The sequence below is a fragment of the Suncus etruscus genome, chromosome 15 (genome assembly GCF_024139225.1).
Source record: "Suncus etruscus isolate mSunEtr1 chromosome 15, mSunEtr1.pri.cur, whole genome shotgun sequence".
In the NCBI taxonomy this organism is placed as follows: domain Eukaryota; kingdom Metazoa; phylum Chordata; class Mammalia; order Eulipotyphla; family Soricidae; genus Suncus; species Suncus etruscus.
The window spans coordinates 59,586,490-59,604,401 of record NC_064862.1 but is presented as its reverse complement, the minus strand read 5'-3'; the positions used below and the strand labels follow the sequence as shown (position 1 = coordinate 59,604,401).

Genomic DNA, 17,912 nt, shown 5'->3' with positions numbered 1-17,912 from the left:
TATACTGGTCTGAGGCTACCTTTTATTTTTATTTTTTGGTTTGGGCACACCTGGCAGCGCTCAGGGGTTTCTCTTAGCTTTGCACTCAGAAATGACTCCTGGCTGGCTTTAGGGGCCCTTTGGGATGCCGAGGATTGAACCTGAGTTGACCACATGCAAGGCAAGGCAAATGTGCTATCACTTCAACTCCAGAGGCTACTCTCTAAGTCTTTGGCTTAAGACGTGGTTTCAATTTGTTAGTTTTGGGACCACACCTAGTGTTGCTCAGAGATCATGCCTGGTGGGCTCTGAGGATCAAACCTGGGTTAGGTACATGCAAGGCTAGTACACTGTACTATCTCTCCAGCCTCAAAACATGGTAATTTGAATGCACAATAAAACCATGCCAAATTATTTAAGTATTAGGGAAGTGATAGCACAGCTGTAGGGCATTTGCCTTGCATGCAGTTGACCTGGACCAGGTTCAATCCCTAGCATCTCATATGGTCCTCCGAGCCTGCCAGGAGCGATTTCTGAGTGCAGAGCCAGGTGTAACCCCTGAGCACTGCTGGGTGTGGCCCCAAAACCCAACCAAATCAAACCACAAATCGAGGGAGTAACACCTTGTTTTTTCTTAGGCAATTGAAGAAAGAATTCAGAAGAAATCCTGTTAACTGCTGAATAGGCCTAGAAGTGCCTGTAAGGAGCAGCCTAAGGGAGGTAGATGCTCAGAGACTTGGAAAGGTTGGCTTCACTGAAGGCAAGAGGAATAACTATTGAGAATCTCCCAATCAGCTGTCTCTAAATTGTAATTCTTCCTCTCCAGTATATCCATATCCATTGCCACCTGCTGGCCATTGACCCCCATTGCAATGAAATATATATAATATTATATATTATATTATATATATTATATATATAAAAATTTATATGTTTATATACGTTTATATATACTATAGTGAAATATAGTTATATATAAGTTTATATATAGTATCACTATCCCCTTGCCTTGTTCATTGCAAGTAGTATATATATATATATATATTTCCCAAAGCATATATACATATATATATTCACAAATTCATATATATGTATATACTTTGAGAAATAGAGGCAAGATTTGGGAAGTAGTATCAGAGATCAGGTAGCTCTCTGATACCTCCAAACTAACCCTCTACTATCTATTCTGGATATCTATTCTGGGCCTTTGGTTCAATGGCTCTAAGTGATGTCTTTTTTTTTTTTTTTTTTTTGGCCACACCCAGCAGCACTCAGGGGTTACTCCTGGCTCTATGCTCAGAAATCACTCCTGGCAGGCTTGGGGGACCATATGGGATGCCGGGATTCGAACCACCGTCCTTCTGCGTGCAAGGCAAACACCCTACCACCATGCTATCTCTCCGGCCTGAAGTGATCTGTCTTAAAAGTCTTAAAAGCAGATTTGTTTCAGTCTCCTCAGGTTTTTGGTTTTTTTTTTGGCTTTTGGGTCACACACAGCAGCGCTCAGGGGTTCCTCCTGGCTCTACGCTCAGAAATCACTCCTGGCACGCTTGGGGGACCATATGGGATGCTGGGATTCGAACCACTGTCCTTCTGCATGCAAGGCAATTGCACTAACTCCATGCTATCTCTCCAGCTCCAGTCCCCTCAGTTCTTAACCATGTGAAGATAGTGTCATCTTCTTGAAATGTCTTATCCTATATACTACATTGCTTGCTTTTAAGTCATATCTGACAGTGCTCAGGATTTATGAATTGTTCCTTGCTCACTTCCCAATTTTTTTGCTCAGGGAAACTATTTGGTGCTAGGTATTGAACCTAGGGCTCCTGCCTGCAAAGCATGTGCTCTAGGCCATGAAGCTGTCTCACTGGCCCGCTGCTCTGATATTTTGGGTGGTTTGGGCCATATTTAGTATTGTTCAGGGGCTACTCCTGGCTCAGTACTCAGAAATCACACTTGGCAAGGCTCAGTGGACCATATGGGGGTAATCTGAATCAAATTCAGTTTGGTTGCATGCATTCTGGTACCGTTACATGATATTTATTTATTTATTTATTTATTTATTTATTTATTTATTTATTTATTGTGGTTTTTGGGTCACACCCGGCAGTGCTCAGGGGTTACTCCTGGCTCCATGCTCAGAAATTGCTCCTGGCACGCACAGGAGCAATGGGGGTGGGGACCATATGGGACGCTGGGATTCGAACCGATGACCTTCTTCATGAAAGGCAAATGCTTTACCTCCATGCTATCTCTCTGGCAGCCCGTTACATGATTTTTTTTTTTTTTTTTTTTTTTTTTGTGATTTTTGGGTCACACCCGGCAGTGCTCAGGGGTTATTCCTGGCTCCAGGCTCAGAAATTGCTCCTGGCAGGCACGGGGGACCATATGGGACGCCGGGATTCGAACCGATGACCTCCTGCATGAAAGGCAAACGCTTTACCTCCATGCTATCTCTCCGGCCCCCCGTTACATGATTTTTAAATAAGTTAACAGCTTATCTCCTGGGGGCCAAAACAATAGCGCAGTGGTAGTGTATTTGCCTTGCATGGGGCTGAACTGGGACAGACCCTGGTTCGATCTCCGGCATCCCATATGGTCCCCGAACTTGCCAGAAATGATTTCTAAGCACAGAGCCAGGAGTAACCCCTGAGCGCCGCTGGTGTGGTCCCCCAAATAAATTTTAAAAAAACAGCTTAGGGGCCAGAGAGTAGTACAGCGGTAGGGCGTTTGCTTTGCACGCAACCAAATCCTGCCATCCCATATGGTCCACCGACCCTGCCAGGAGCGATTTCTGAGCACAGAGGCAGGAGTAACGCCTGAGCACAGTCGGGTGTGACCCAAAACCAAAAGACCAGCTTATCTCCTAATAAGATGGAAAAAAAAATTTTGCAGTGCTGGGGATTAATACATGTCTCATAAACATAAGGCATAATTTTTCTTTTTTTCCCCATTGAGCCAGTAAACTAAATTTTTTTGAGGGGGTGCCAAACCCAGCGGCGCCAAAGGTTACTCCTGGCTCTACACTCAAAAAATCGCCCCTGGTAGGCTCAGGAACCATATGGGATGTTGGGAATCAAACTGGGTCCATACTGGGTTGGAAGTGTTCAAGGCAAATGCCCTACCACTGTGCTATCATTACGGCCCCTAAAATTTTTTGTTTTGTTTTGTTTTTGTAAACTTAGTTATCTTTGGTGTGTGTGTGGCATTTGGTTACTCTTGGCTCTGTGTTGGGGGTCATTCCCAACAGCACTGGGGATGGAATTCAGACCTTTTGCATTCAAAGCATGTCTGTTGATGTATTTCTTGTTTCCAAAAATTAAATTTCTTATAAGAGACGTTCAACTTCCCAGTCCTGACACAGTGGGCAGAAGAAATGCAGACTAAAAGTGCTACTACTTGGGCCAGAGCAGCCAATTCAGGACAGACAGTGGTTCGAATCCCAGCATCCCTTATGGCCCCCACCCCCACTCCCCGTGCCTGCCAGGAGTAACACCTGAACGCTGCGGGGTGTGATCCCTCCCAAAAAAGTGCTACTACTTTTATACACTAACATTCATTAGAACGATCGAAAGTTCACAAATTCAACTGCCTTCAGGAGTCAGACAAATACGTCAACTTCCTAGTGCTAGTCAGTTAGAAATGGAGTGTGTCTGGGGTCAATGGTAAATAGGAGCTACCTAAAGTATTGAAACCACTCAAAGATGGGCCGGAGAGATACCAGTGTTTGTCTTGTGGTTCGATTCCCAGCATCCCTTTTTTGTTTTTTGTTTTGTTTTTGCTCATACTTACTCCTGGTTTTGTGCTCAGGTATCACTCCTGGAGGGCTACGGAGACCATTTAGGGTGCCAGGGATCAAACCTGGGTCAGTCTCATGCAAGCCCTGCTATACTATCACTCAGCCCCTTGTCTTGTTAATAAGCTTTTAAAATTGAATCACTGTGAGATATAGTTCAGTCCTACAGTATTTCAAAACCCATCCCTTTGCCAGTGCATATTTCCACCACCACAACCATGTCCCCCAGTTTCCCTCCCACCCCTCTCCCACAGCCTACTCTATGGCAGATGTTTCCTTCTCTTTTTGCCTTTTATTTTAGTTTTTGGGCCACACCCAGCTCTATAGAATTTACCCGTGTCTAAAGTCAGGAATTACTCCTGGCAATTCTGGGGATTGAATCTGGGTTGGTCACATGCAAGGCAAACACCCTACCCCGCCTTTTCTTTTTCTTTTTTTTTTTTGGGGGGGGTCACACCCAGCAGCACTCAGGGGGTTACTCCCAGCTCTATGCTCAGAAATCGCTCCTGGCAGACTCGGGGGACCATATGCGATGCCGGGATTCGAACCACCAACCTTCTGCATGCAAGGCTAAAGCTTTACCTCCATGCTATCTCTCCTGCCCCCACCCTACCCATTTTACTATCTCTCTGGCCCCTTTTCCTTTTAGACAGTGATTTGCAATACTGTTAGTTAAGGGGTATCATGTATATCACTTTATCTCCTTTCAGCACCCAGTTTTTGTCCAGTGATCATTTCCAACAATCATTGTCATAATGGTTTTTTTTTTTTGTCATAATGTTTTTTTTCTGTCCTCATTGCACTCCCTCCCTACTATGGACCAGTCCTCTTTATCTCTATTATTTTTGGGTATTATTACCCTCTGTGGTCTTATTTTTTTACTATCCAAAAGATGAGTGTGATTATTTTGTCTATTCCTCTCCCTCACTTTATTTTTCTAACAGCTAAATAGTATCCCATTGTGTAGATGTTTCTTATCCATTTCTTTATCCATTCATCTGTTCTTGGGTTGTTTCTAGATTGTGGCTATTGTGAATAGTAATAAAAGAACCTATGAGTGAAGATGTCTTTTCTGCATTGTTTTTGGGCCCTCTCCTGGCCCTAAGTTTTAAGGATTCTTTGTATATTTTGGATAACAGCCCTTCATCAGGTCCATCTTTGCAAATGTCTCTTGACCTCTGGCTTCTCTCTCTCTTTTTTCTTTTTTTTTTGGTTTTTGGGTCACACCCAGCAGTGCTCAGGGGCTACTCCTGGCTCTATGCTCAGAAATCGCCCCCAGCAGGCGGCTGGGGGACCATATGGGATGCTGGGATTTGATTTTTTTTTTTTTTTGGTTTTTGGGCCACACCCGTTTGATGCTCAGGGGTTACTCCTGGCTATGCGCTCAGAAATTGCCCCTGGCTTGGGGGGACCATATGGGACGCCGGGGGATTGAACCGCGTTCCGTCCTACGCTAGCGCTTGCAAGGTAGACCCCTTACCTCTAGCGCCACCTTCCCGGCCCTTGGATGCTGGGATTTGAACTACTGTCCTTCTGCATGCAAGGCAAACGCCCTACTGCTGTGCTATCTCTCCGGCCCTTGGCTTCTCTTCTTTTCTTTTTCTTTTTTTGGTTTTGGGCCACACCTGGTAATGCTCAGGGGTTACTCCTGGTTATGCGCTCAGAAGTTGCACCTGGCTTGGGGGACCATATGGGACGCTGGAGGATCGAACCACGTTCAGTCCAAGGCTAGCACAGGCAAGGCAGGTACCTTACCTCTAGCGCCACCACCCGCCCCAGCTTCTCTTCTTAATCTGTTAAAATTTGTCTTTCCCAGAGTAGAACTTTTATACTTTTCTTGGTTTTTAGGCCACACATGGTTATGTTCAAGTGTTAATCCCAGCCCTGTGCTTAGAAATCACTCCTGGCAGGCTCAGGTGACATAAGGGATGCCAAGGATAGAACAAGGGTTGGCCACATGTAAGGCAAAAGCCCTATCTGCTGTGTTATCACTATGGTTCCCTTCAGTTTGTTTTTTTTGTGTTAGGGATTGCTTCTGGAAAGGCTCAAGGGACCATTTGTGGTGTCAGGAATTTCTTCGACTTCGAGCTTATTAGTTTTTGTGCCACATCTGGTATTCTGATGTTTTTCTGGGTGGTGCTTAGGTGACTGAATTCTAGGATTGGGGAAGGGGGCAGGGAAATCAAACTGAGATTGACTGCAAGCAAGAACAGTGGGCTATCTATCTCTCTGATTCAAAAAGTTTAAATTAGGGACCGGAGAGATAGCATGGAGGTAATGTGTTTGCCTTGCATGCAGAAGGTCGGTGGTTCAAATCCCGGCATCCTATATGGTCCCCAGAGCCTGCCAGGAGTGATTTCTGAGCATAGAGCCAGGAGTAACCCCTGAGTGTTGCCGGGTGTGACCCAAAAACCAAAAACAAAGTTTAAATTAAAAAATGGTGGAGCCGGAGTGGTGGTGCGGAGTGATAAGGTGTCTGCCTCGCTGGGGCTAGCCTAGGATGGACCATGGTTAGATCCCTCGGCATCCCATATGGTCTCCCAAGCCAGGAGCGATTTCTGAGTGCATAGCCAGGAGTAACCATTGAGCATCACTGGGTGTGGCCCCCCCCAAAAAAACAAAACATAATAAATAAATGGTTTAATTTTTTCCCCAATACTGGAAAAGGAATCCAGGCCCTCAGAACATGCAGTACAGTAAGTACACACATTAAGTGTACAAACAGCGGTATGTTCTCAGAGATGTGATCTAGCTCGATACAGATTGGGGGTTCAGAAAACTTTTTTTTTTTTTTTTGGTTTTTGGGCCACACCCTGTGACGCTCAGGGGTTACTCCTGGCTATGCGCTCAGAAGTTGCTCCTGGCTTCTTGGGGGACCATATGGGAGCCGGGGGATCGAACCGCGGTCCGTCCTAGGCTAGCGCAGGCAAGGCAGGCACCTTACCTCCAGCGCCACCGCCCGGCCCCCCAGAAAACTTTTTATGGTGCTAGATACAAAACTATTTAGGCTTTGTTGTTTGTTACAACTACTCACCCATTTCCCAGGTTCCTAATTGCCACCTCCTCCCCTTGCAGTAAAAGAAAAAATCAACCCAAAAAACAAAAGAGGATTTGAGAGATTATCAACTCTTAGACTAGAAGAGATAAGTGCTAATTTGTATTCATAAGGAGAATCAATTGAAAGAGAAAGCTCCCTAACCTGACTCCCAAGGAGGTCTTTGATCCCTGGGCTATGCAAGTCCAGCTTACCAGTAATTAATCAGATCCTGGATTCATTTGTAAAAAGGAGTACGAGAGTATTGTCAGGATTAAAAGGTCATGACAGGGGCTGAGAGATAACAGCTGGTAGGGTGCTTGCCTTGCATTATCTCTGACATCTCACATGGTCCTCATATAGACCATCAGGAGTAATTCTTGTGGCAGAGCCACAAGTAACCCCCAATACCGCTGGATGTGGCCCAAAAACTTAAGAAAAGAAAAAAAAAAGTCACGCATGAGGGTTGGAGAGAGTGGTTAGGATACTTGCCTTGCACATGGCTAAACTGGTTTCAACCTGGGTACCACCTAAAATTGCCAGAGTCCCACTAAGAGTGATCCCCGAGAACCATCGAGGCCCTGTCCTTCCCCAATGAAAATGCAAAAAAAAAAAAAAAAAAAAAAAAAAGGCATCACTAAAAGGCAGCTGTTATTATTCTCTTCTAGGGTGAGCTATTAGACTAGCAAGATGAAACTGAAAAGGAGGCGAAAAGAGAGAGCTACTGGGATGACCTGGAGTAAAATTAAGGAGCCCTTACACTAGGGACCATCACGGGAATTGAGGCCCTCAAGCTTCCAGCTTCTCCTATGAGCTTGCTCAAAGTACCTAACGAAGCGCTCCAGCTCCCGGCAAAGTGAAAGCCCAGATCTGAGCCGGCAGCCGCAATGCAGTTAGTTCCAGAGGCGGTTTCCGAGGAGAAGCTTGCGTCTCAGAACCAGCGCGGCCCCCGACGGACTACAACTCCCAGCGTGCTCTGCGTCCAGCCTGCGCCTTACGTCCGTACGTGGAGCTCCGCGCTCCCCCACCCACAACTGCACTTTCTCGCGAGAAGACGCGCGCGGCCGCGGTCGTGCTAGCGAGCTGTGGTGCTGCGGGTGCTGGTGGTGGCGGCCGAGGAGGCGGAGGCGGCGGCGGCGGCGGCCATTTTGGTGAGGCCTCGGAGCAGCGGCGGTTCTCGGGGACTAGCTTCTCCCCGTTCTCCCGACCCACCGCCCGCTGTCTGCCGCGAGAGGAGATCGAAGAGACCTGTCGGTGGCCGTCGCCGCGAGTCTCATGGGGCTTTAAAGGACGCGCGGGCGGCGGCAGCGGCGGCGGCCGAGAGGGGGCCAGCCCCCCTCCTTGGAGGGGGGGGCGGCGTGCACGCCCCCGAGGACGCAGGTAAGGAGAGGGAGACAAGATGGCGGCCGGCCGCCGCCGCCCCCCCGCCCCTCGCCGGCGGCTGCGCGCGCATCTCGCCCCGCGCCTCCCCCTCCCACCTTCCCGGAGTGCTGCGCGCGCACCTTCGGCCGGGGCCCCGGGGCCGGTGCGCGAGGCTGTCGGCGCGCGCTCATAGAAACAGGCGGAGGGTGGCCCGGCCGGCCGCTGCTGGACCCGGGGGCAGGAGCGCGCCTCGCCGGCCCGTCTGCGCACGCGCGAGCGAGCGAGCGACCGAGGGACCCTCCCCGGAGAGGAGAGGACGGACCCAGGTGTGCTCCCGCCCGCCCACCCGAGCCCCCTTCGGGGTGCGCAGCGTGCGCGGGAAGAGGAAGAGGGGCGTCGGTGTGGCAGTCAGGGAGCAGGACCTGGCGGCACGAACCCGCTCCTCCTCGGCCTTTGGCTGTGTGGAGACGGTGGTACGGGAGGGCGCTTTCCCCTACGGGCCGGGTGGAGAGAGGAGCGGAGAGGAGAGGAGAGGCGACCCCGGATGGAGTGCGTGGGTTTGGGTTCTGGCGGGAGCCCCCGGGCGCACGGCGCGCGTTGCCGGCTCCCTCCGCCTCCGGCCGCGCACGCGCACTCGCACGCGCACGCGCGGGCTTCTCCCCCCTCCCGCCGCTCTCGTTGGGTGGGGCGGGGCGGGCCGGGTGGGAGCGCAGTCCGGCCGGGGGCGGGGCTTCCGAGGTCAGGGGTCACGACGGGTCAGGCTGTTGGGCGACTGGAACGAAGCCGAAAGCCGGGGTCAAGAGTTCAGGCCGGCTGCTCGCGTCCACTTCTGAGTGCCCGCCCGGGTCGGGCTTTGCAAAACGTTCGTTGAACGAGTGATTCCCCTGCCGCTCTCTGAGCGTGTGTGGTTCTGGAAAGGATTGCCATCTCTTCCAGTCTAGGAAGCACTTCCGGGCCTTGTGTGCGTGCGCTTGTACCCCGCCGGTTTCCGGGGGGCATGGTGCGCGCCCGCGGCCTTCCTCCCCTCGCACTGCTTATGCTTGCTCCTCGGATGTGGCTGGTGCTAGCTGGTGCTAGCGTCGGGGAAGTGTCTCCCGGGCACAGGTATAGGATGCCCGGAGGAAGGAAGGGGGGTTGGATGGAGTTCTTGTGCCTAGGTTCAGCTTTTTTTTTATTATTATTATTTTCAGAAAGGCCACACAGCTTGGGAAGCCCGGCAGCACCGTTTGGAGTTTCTGAATGTCACAGTTGTGGGGTTTTGTTTTTGTTTTTTTTTTGCCTTTTGATGTTCGCTCTGTAGTGGTCAAAGCTTTTCCACTACAGCATCAGGACCTTTTTCTTCTCTTGACTGCTCCTCCTTCCAGCCAGAATCTAATGACCCTAGGCCTAAGGAATTCTTTCCACAAAACAGGGTTTGCTTTCATTCCCCCCACCCCAAATGTGAGCATTTCTTAAACATTTGCAACTCTTAGAAAAGATTTAGGACTATATGAAAAACTCAAAGCGGCCATAAAGAGGGCATCAATAAATGCGTATTGTTTCTTCTCTTGCAGGTGGGATTCTCATTACGGCGGCACCGTGGAAGTACAGACTTTCACAGGGGTTGTCTCAGCTCACACAGGTGAGACTTCAGAAGCTATTTTATGTATTGGTGCTAATAGAGAAGTTTGAGACTATGAGAAACCACAATACTTGTGGTTTGATGATAGTGCAACACCAGATATGACACACTGATAGAGATCTGATCACCAAGGAGAGTCACGCATTCTTTGTGGATTTGACATCAGACTATTTAGCTTTAAGTCCTTTTGCCACTTTCTGTGTGGTCTCATCTAAGGTATGTGCTCTTTTTTCTAATTTTTTTTTTTTTTTTTTTTTTTTGGTTTTTGGGCCACACCCGGCGTTGCTCAGGGGTTACTCCTGGCTGTCTGATCAGAAATAGTTCCTGGCAGGCACGGGGGACCATATGGGACACCGGCATTCGAGCCAACCACCTTAGGTCCTGGATCGGCTGCTTGCAAGGCAAACGCCGCTGTGCTATCTCTCCGGGCCCTGTTCTAATTTCTTAACATGAAATGAAGAGAGTATTAAATGGAAGCCCCATTTACGCTAGGAATCTTGTCTGCCATGGTCCTATTTTCAGTAAATGGAAAGAACTAAGACATTTATTGTATAAAAAGTACTTGGTTAATAAGGTTCATGTGCGGATTAAAGAACACATCTAGCAAGAATGTAGCAAAACATGTTTCTTTGGTGAGGTAAGGGACGCATCTACCTGGCTGTGCTTAGAGCTTCTGGCTCTGTGCTTGGGGATCACAGGCTTGTGCACAGGGGACCATATGAAGTGCTGGTGATTAAACTGGGCTGAACTCCTGTATTCCCAAAATAAAGTATATAATACACATAGAAATTCAAGAAATGTTGAGTTAGGGTTTGGAGAGAGCTCATCAGACTGAGCACATGCCTTGTATGCAGGCGGCTCAGGGTCCATCTTTGGCTCCACGCAGTCCAAAGCACCACTAGGGTGATTCCTGAGCACAGAGAAGGAAATAGTTTTCAATCATTGCAGGGTGTGGCCAGAAACAAGAGAGTATAATGACTGCCTTTATTACTGTTTTTTTATTTTTTTAAAGATGACATGTTTTCCCATTTCTGTTTTCACCATATTTTAGTTGCTTCAGAGACCCTTGGACCTGAGCGGAGGCTGGGACGCCCTAGTGGGCCCCGGGCCCTGGAAGGCGGGTCCCGGTGGCCGGTGGCCCAGAATGAGGCCAGCTCCCAGCATGCCCTGCAGCCGGACGCCAGCCCCTCTGCCAGTAGCAGTGGTGACAGTGACCCAGTCATTCTTCAGGCATCCAAAGAGGAGCCTGGGAGTGGGACCATGCAGAGCAGTCCCTCCCCTGCTCACCCTCAGCTCCCAATCCTACAGACACAGGTTTGAAAGTTTCTGTTTTGTTTGCTATTGATTCTGAAACAAAAGAAACATGGCAGGTTTTAATTCTTTTTCTGTGATAGTTGTTACCCAAGTAACAGAAATTGGAGATTTTTGCTGCTTAGATATGCTGTCAAGCTTATTGGGTATTTTTGCTGGTGGTCAAAGAACATGTAAATTCCTTGGAAGTAGAGGCTGGGACTAGGTGTTTTAAGAATAACTTGGTGTTTTATTGTTTTGTTTTTTTCTGGATAGGTATGAGATAAACTAATGTCTGTAGTATTGTTTTTCGTTTCTGTTTCTTGTTTTGCTATACTATCATCTCTATGGGATGCCAGGAATCGAATCCTGGTCTGTTCTGGGTCAGCGCATGCAATGCAAACACTACCATTGTGCTATCGCTCTGGTCCCTGTAATATTCTTATGTCAAGAAAATTCAGGGAGTGAAAAATTTTTTGGTTTTGGGCCACTCTCCATTGTGCTCAGGTCTTATTCTTAGCTCTATGCTCAGGAATCAATCCTGGTGTACTGGGGAACCATATGGGATGCCAGGAATTGAATCTGGATTGGCTATGTATAGGTGAATACCCTAACCATTGTACTATCACTCTGGCCCCAGAAAAAAATTGAAGCCAGAGAGATCTAGGTTTACATAAGTAAGTAGTTGATGGATATGAATTTGATACTTGAAATTTTTCTAAGTAATTTTAGATTTTTGTTTGTTTTTTTTTTTGTTTTTTGTTTTTGGGTCACACTCGGCAGCACTCAGCGGTTCTGCGCTCAGAAATTGCTCCTGGCAGGTACGGGGGACATAGTGGATGCCGGGACTTGAACCACCATCCTGCCTGGATTTTCTGCTTGCAAGGCAAACACACCCTACTGCTGTGCTATTGCTCTGGCCCCTCTTTAGATTTTTTTGTTTGTATTTTGGGCCATACCTGGTGGCACTCGGGTTAATCCTGGCTGTGCACTCAAAAATGGCTCCTGGCAGGCTCGGGAGACCATCTGGGGTGCCGGGAATTGAACCCAGGTCTGTCCTGGGTTGCCTCGTGCAAGATAAACACCCTACTGCTGTGCTGTCTTTTCGGCCCCATTAGAATTTGTGTTCTAGTTAACAATTCTATGCTGTGAGGCATATGCACTTAAGTGAATTTGATTAATTCCTTTACTGTCAATAAGCACGTAAGGTGGACTTTGTTTTCTGCTTATTTATATACTCAGTACCTTATAAAGTGGTGAGTGAGTGTTTAAAAATTATTTCCAGGGACTGGAGTGTTAGCACAGCGGTAGTGTGTTTGCCTTGCATGTGGACGTCCTGGGACAGATCCGGGTTCAATCTTTGGATCCCATATGGTCCCCTGAGCCTGTGAGGAGCTATTTCTGAGCAACCACTAAGTGCTGACAGGTGTGGCCGCCCCCCAAAGAAACCCAAAAAATAAAAATTTGTTTTCAGTTTCTTCACTGAATAAAACTACCAAGACTGGTTATGAACGTAAAGAAATTTAGTAATCTTGAGATTTATGTGTGTATGATGAATTGGGTAGTAGCATAGATTTATAGCAATGAATTTGCTATTCTTACTTTGAAAGGAAGAGAGAATTAGGAATTTACGTAAATGAAATCTTTGTAGTTTTTTTTTTTTGTTTTTTTTTTTTGTTTTTTTTTTGTTTTTTGGGCCACACCCTGTGACGCTCAGGGGTTACTCCTGGCTATGCGCTCAGAAGTTGCTCCTGGCTTCTTGGGGGACCATATGGGACACCGGGGGATCGAACCGCGGTCCGTCCTAGGCTAGCGCAGGCAAGGCAGGCACCTTACCTCCAGCGCCACCGCCCGGCCCCGAAATCTTTGTAGTTTTAAAAGGATCATTGAAATTTGGAATCATGTTACTGTATACATTTTAGGCTAACTCCTTTTGAATGTTAACCATCTGTTAAAACATAGTTTTGCATCTTGAACACCTTACTAAGACTTACCACAAATGCTGTGTGCATAAAAACTGGGTTGATGCCTTACTCCAGAGATGTTATTGGGAAAGAAATAATGTACTTATGATTATTTTCCCCTTTTCTAGATGGTGTCGGACGGCATGACAGGGAGCAACCCAGTGTCCCCTGCCTCATCTAGTTCCCCAGCCTCTAGTGGGGCAGGTGGCATCTCCCCCCAGCATATTGCTCAAGATTCCTCTCTGGATGGACCTCCAGGGCCCCCAGATGGTGCCACGGTGCCCCTGGAGGGGCTCAGCCTCGCGCAGGCTGCTGACTTGGCCAACAGGGGTCCCAAATGGGAGAAGAGCCATGCAGAGATTGCAGAACAGGCCAAACATGTATGTATTTGAAGGCCAGTAAGAATATCTTCTTTCTTGAATTTATGTTCTATAGCAATTTTTTACTTCCTTGTCACATTTAAGATTAAAGAGTGTTTGGGGGGCTAGAAATGGGTAATAAGGTGCTTGCCTTGAATGTGGCCGGCCCAGCTTTTAGCTCTGGCATCCTGTGTGGTCCCCCAACCCCACCAGAAGTAATCTCTGATTGCAGAGCCAGGAATAACCCCTGAATATCACTGATTGTGGCTCTAAAACGTATTTAAAAAATAGATATTGTTTTGGGGCCAATATTTGACAATGCTCTTGTTTATGTTTTGTTTTGAATTTGAGGCCATATCTGACTCTCACATTTACCATATTTTCCAGTGTATAAGATGACCCCCTGCTTTTCCTGTTAAAATACAGGGTTTGGGCTATAATATCCGTATAAGACTACCTCTCTTTTAATGCACACCAAATGGAAATTAAAAACATAAGAGAAAAAAGAATAGGACACTCAAAGGTTAACAGTATAGGTTTAATAAAACTAGACTTTGGAGTGCCAACAATCATTTTACATTTGTCATTTGTAGTGAGTGACTGATTTTTTGATTGTGTTCTACATTGAGAGCAGAGAGAAGGGGCTCCTCCAAGAGCATTTGGCTGCGATGTAGTGATTAATAGGACAGCTATAGGGAAACAGAGCGCCTTCTCTGTGTCCCATAAAAGCTGAACAGAGGACTGAGCACCGGAAAGCCACATACCCGGTGACTGGATGAGATGGATGAGATGCAGCATATCAGCTCCTCTGTTTGCCCTGAAAGATGAATCAGGACAAGCAGAGGACTGAGAGATGATGCCTGGCAGCTGGATGGGATGCAGTGGTAAGAGGCGGGGGCGGATCACTCATCCCTGAAGCTGGAGTAAGTTTCAGCATGCCATATACTAGCATATAAGACAACCCCTGGCTTTTAAGCTTTGTATTGATTAAAAAGTCATCTTACACGCCAGAAAATATGGTACTCCTGGCTCTGAGCTCAGGAATTACTCTCTTGGTAGCTTAGGGGGACCAAATGAGATGCTGAGTGAGGCTAAGCATTGCTGGATATGGCCCCAACACAAAAACAAAAAGTAGAAAACTCTTAAGAATCTCTAATTTTGGGGCCAGAGAGATAGCACAGTGGTAAGCGTTTGCCTTGCATGCAGAAGGACGTTGGTTCGAATCCCAGCATCTCATATGGTTGTGCCTACCGGGGGCGATTTCTGAACGTAGGGCCAGGAGTAACCCCTGAGTGCTGCCAAGTGTGATCCAAAAAACCCAACAACAAACAAACGAAAAAAAAAATCTCTAATTTAGAGTGTAGACTGTACTTTAGCATGTGTGATCTTCAGTAAATCATTTGAATTCTGAACCTTGTTTCCTAGGATGAGTGTAATATATTCTGTGTGTGTGTGTGTGTGCTCGTGCGCGTGCGCCACACCCAGTAGCGCTTAGGGGTTACTCCTGGCTCTGTACCCAGAAATATTTCCTGGCAGCCTCATTTCATACAAGCTCTGTTATATACTTAATAGAGTATATACATACGACTAGGAAATCTCTTGGCATTTTATCTTTCTGATTATGACTTCAGTATTTCTCCTTAAAAAGTATGGTTTTATTTAAAAAAATAACTTTTTTTTTTTTTTTTTTTTTGGTTTTTGGGCCACACCCGGCGGTGCTCAGGGGTTACTCCTGGCTGTCTGCTCAGAAATAGCTCCTGGCAGGCACGGGGACCATATGGGACACCGGGATTCGAACCAACCACCTTTTGGTCCTGGATCGGCTGCTTGCAAGGCAAACGCCACTGTGCTATCTCTCCGGGCCCAAAAAATAACTTTTTAAATTTATAGTATTTTTTTGTGTCATGCCAAGAGGTACTTAAAAGGCTTGAGAACTGGGGCTTTTGCTAGTGGTACTCTTGAGTACCATGCAGCATCAGCTACACCAGGATTCACTTGTAGATGTGTTCTAACCTGTTGAGCTTCACCTGACCCCCAAAATAACATTTTAATAAAACAGTTGAGGGATGACAGAGAATGCAGCAGTCAGGGGTCCATGTTTTATGTGAGCAGGATCTGATTTCCAACTCCACTACCACATGATCCTCCAAGGTCCATCGTAAGGTCTGAAGAGCTCCATGTTCATAGGCCCTTGTTAAGTATTCAGGAATCGTCCTGGGGCCCCTGAGTACTGTTTGAGAGGCCCTCCTAAACAGAATTGTGTAACTGATTTTTATAGTGTATTTCTGAGCACAAACAATTCAAGTAAAGATCCTAGGATCCTTTGTACACAAAGATGCCCATCCTCTGTGTTTGGGACTATATGGGTGTTGGGGATCTGACCCAGGTCAGCTGTTGCAAGGCAACCACCCTACTTGCTATAGTATTGCTTTGGTTTCTTTGATTAAAGAAGGATGAAGATCCTTTGTAAGTAGAATATGAAAGGAAGCATGTGCTCCCTGCTCTAGGAAGCACTGCTTGGGATTTATTTCCTGTGTACTTGGGGCATGGAGACTGAAATAATGTAAAAATGTTGATTGTTATTTGGAGTCAGTAGACTTATTTCTAGTTTTCCTACCTTTTGTTATTTCCAGACTAACATACCTGGCTTTGTTGCCTTTAGTTAGATTCATGTTGTGGGGGCAAGGAGAAGTTACACATAATATTTCAATGCCTGTTTATTTGACCAACCAAGATTTGTACTCCTTTAGTTATATTGCTTGCTGGGCCTTGGGCTACTCCCGACCTTGTGTTGGTTGTGGAGTTGTGAGGAGTCATTCCTGGTAGTTCCAAGCAGTGCTGGGGCTTGGACCCGGGCTTTCCCATATGCAAAGTATGCACTCAGAACTCGAACATTTGAGTTTGGGTTTACCATTTGAGCTACATCCAGTCCTTGATCATATTTTTTTACTTACTTGGTTACACTTGTAGGATTAGGAAATGGCCATAAAAACAGCCTCATTAGTGCTAATATGTAGTCAGTGCTTAGAAATTCGGTCCTGGGATGTGAGCGATAGTACTACAGATAGTGCATCTGTCTTACAAGTGGCTGACTTGGGTTCGATCCCTGGCATCCTATATAGTCCCCCCATGCCTGCCAGGAGTAACCCTTGAGCGCCACCGCCACCAGGTGTGGCCCCAAAGCGAAACAAAAATTTCAGTTAACCTCATTTTCTTTTGTTAGGAGGCTGAAATTGAGACTCGAATTGCTGAGCTGAGGAAAGAGGGTTTCTGGTCACTTAAGAGGCTGCCTAAAGTTCCAGAGCCTCCACGCCCCAAGGGCCACTGGGACTATCTGTGTGAGGAGATGCAGTGGCTCTCTGCCGACTTTGCTCAGGAGCGCCGCTGGAAACGGGGTGTGGCTCGTAAAGTAAGTCTTTCACTTCTCTTAAGTCTACCTTTTGTTTAACAGGGCTTTTTTCTCTTGGTGGATGGTTGCTTAGAAGGTACAAGGTTTCATTGGCTGTAAGAAGCAAGCATTGGCTTCCATATTTCTTTGTTTTTGTTTCGGGCCACATCTGGTGACGCTCAGGGGTTACTCCTGGCTTTGCACTCCTGGCTTGGGGGACCATATGGGACACTGAAGGAACGAACTGTGGTCCATCCTAGGTCAGCCGTGTGCAAGGCAAATGCCCTACTGCTGTGCCACCACTCTGGCCCTGGCTTCCATATTTCTTGACTATGGTTATTTTCTTTGCTTTTTGGCTTAGGGAAGTCACAGGAGTCTAACTGTATTTTCATGCTGGTTTTTCATTTCCACAGGTGGTGCGCATGGTGATCCGACACCATGAGGAACAGCGACAGAAGGAAGAACGGGCCCGGAGGGAGGAGCAGGCAAAGCTGCGCCGAATTGCTTCTACCATGGCTAAGGATGTTAGGCAGTTCTGGAGCAATGTGGAGAAGGTAGGAAACGGCCTGGAAATGGAGATGCTTGGAATTTGGTTGGTGAATAAGTATGACAGAAGGAATGCAAGTTACACACGAAGGAGAGAATGTTTTTGACTTGAAGAAATTGATAATTCTGTTACAAGTTGGTCCTTTCAAACAACAAATGTTACAAAATTGAGTGGAAAATTTGAACATTGCCTTTGGGAATTATTTATGAGATTGACTGCTTGACATCTGCCTGACTCCCAAGTCTTCTATTTTTGTTTGTTTGCTTTTTATTTTGTTTTTGGGCCACATCCGGTGAAGCTCAGGGGTTACTCCTGGCTATGCACTCAGAAATTGTTCCTGGCTTGGGGGATTGAACCCTGGTCTGTCCTAGGCTAGCGTGCACAAGGCCTTATGCCCTGTGACACTGCTCCGGCAGCTGTTTGTTTGTTTTTGAACTACACCGGCAGCACTCTGGTTACTCCTTGCTCTGTACTCAGAAGTCTCTACTGTTAGGCTAGGGACCTTATAGGATGCCGGGGATAAAACCCAGGTCTGTCCTGTGTTGGCGACTTGCAAGGCAAACACCATACTG

The 17,912-nt window shown here is 47.1% G+C and overlaps 2 protein-coding genes across 3 annotated transcripts in view; one reads left to right on the top strand and one right to left on the bottom strand.

Annotated features, from left to right (window-relative positions):
* ZNF689 (zinc finger protein 689) overlaps nt 1-17,912 on the bottom strand; it is a 150,872-nt gene that overhangs the window by 113,553 nt on the left and 19,407 nt on the right. The gene's annotated exons all lie outside the window — the stretch shown is intronic.
* SRCAP (Snf2 related CREBBP activator protein) overlaps nt 7,925-17,912 on the top strand; it is a 45,764-nt gene continuing 35,776 nt past the window's right edge. Inside the window, exons 1-6 of one of the 2 annotated variants that reach the window (XM_049789066.1) lie at nt 7,925-8,189; nt 9,725-9,792; nt 10,844-11,106; nt 13,175-13,426; nt 16,629-16,814; nt 17,207-17,347. In XM_049789066.1, the coding sequence (XP_049645023.1) occupies nt 11,053-11,106; nt 13,175-13,426; nt 16,629-16,814; nt 17,207-17,347 (633 nt within the window). In that variant the 5' untranslated portion in view covers nt 7,925-8,189; nt 9,725-9,792; nt 10,844-11,052. The remainder of the gene's footprint in view (nt 8,190-9,724; nt 9,793-10,843; nt 11,107-13,174; nt 13,427-16,628; nt 16,815-17,206; nt 17,348-17,912) is intronic. The other variant, XM_049789067.1, reaches the window with a different exon arrangement.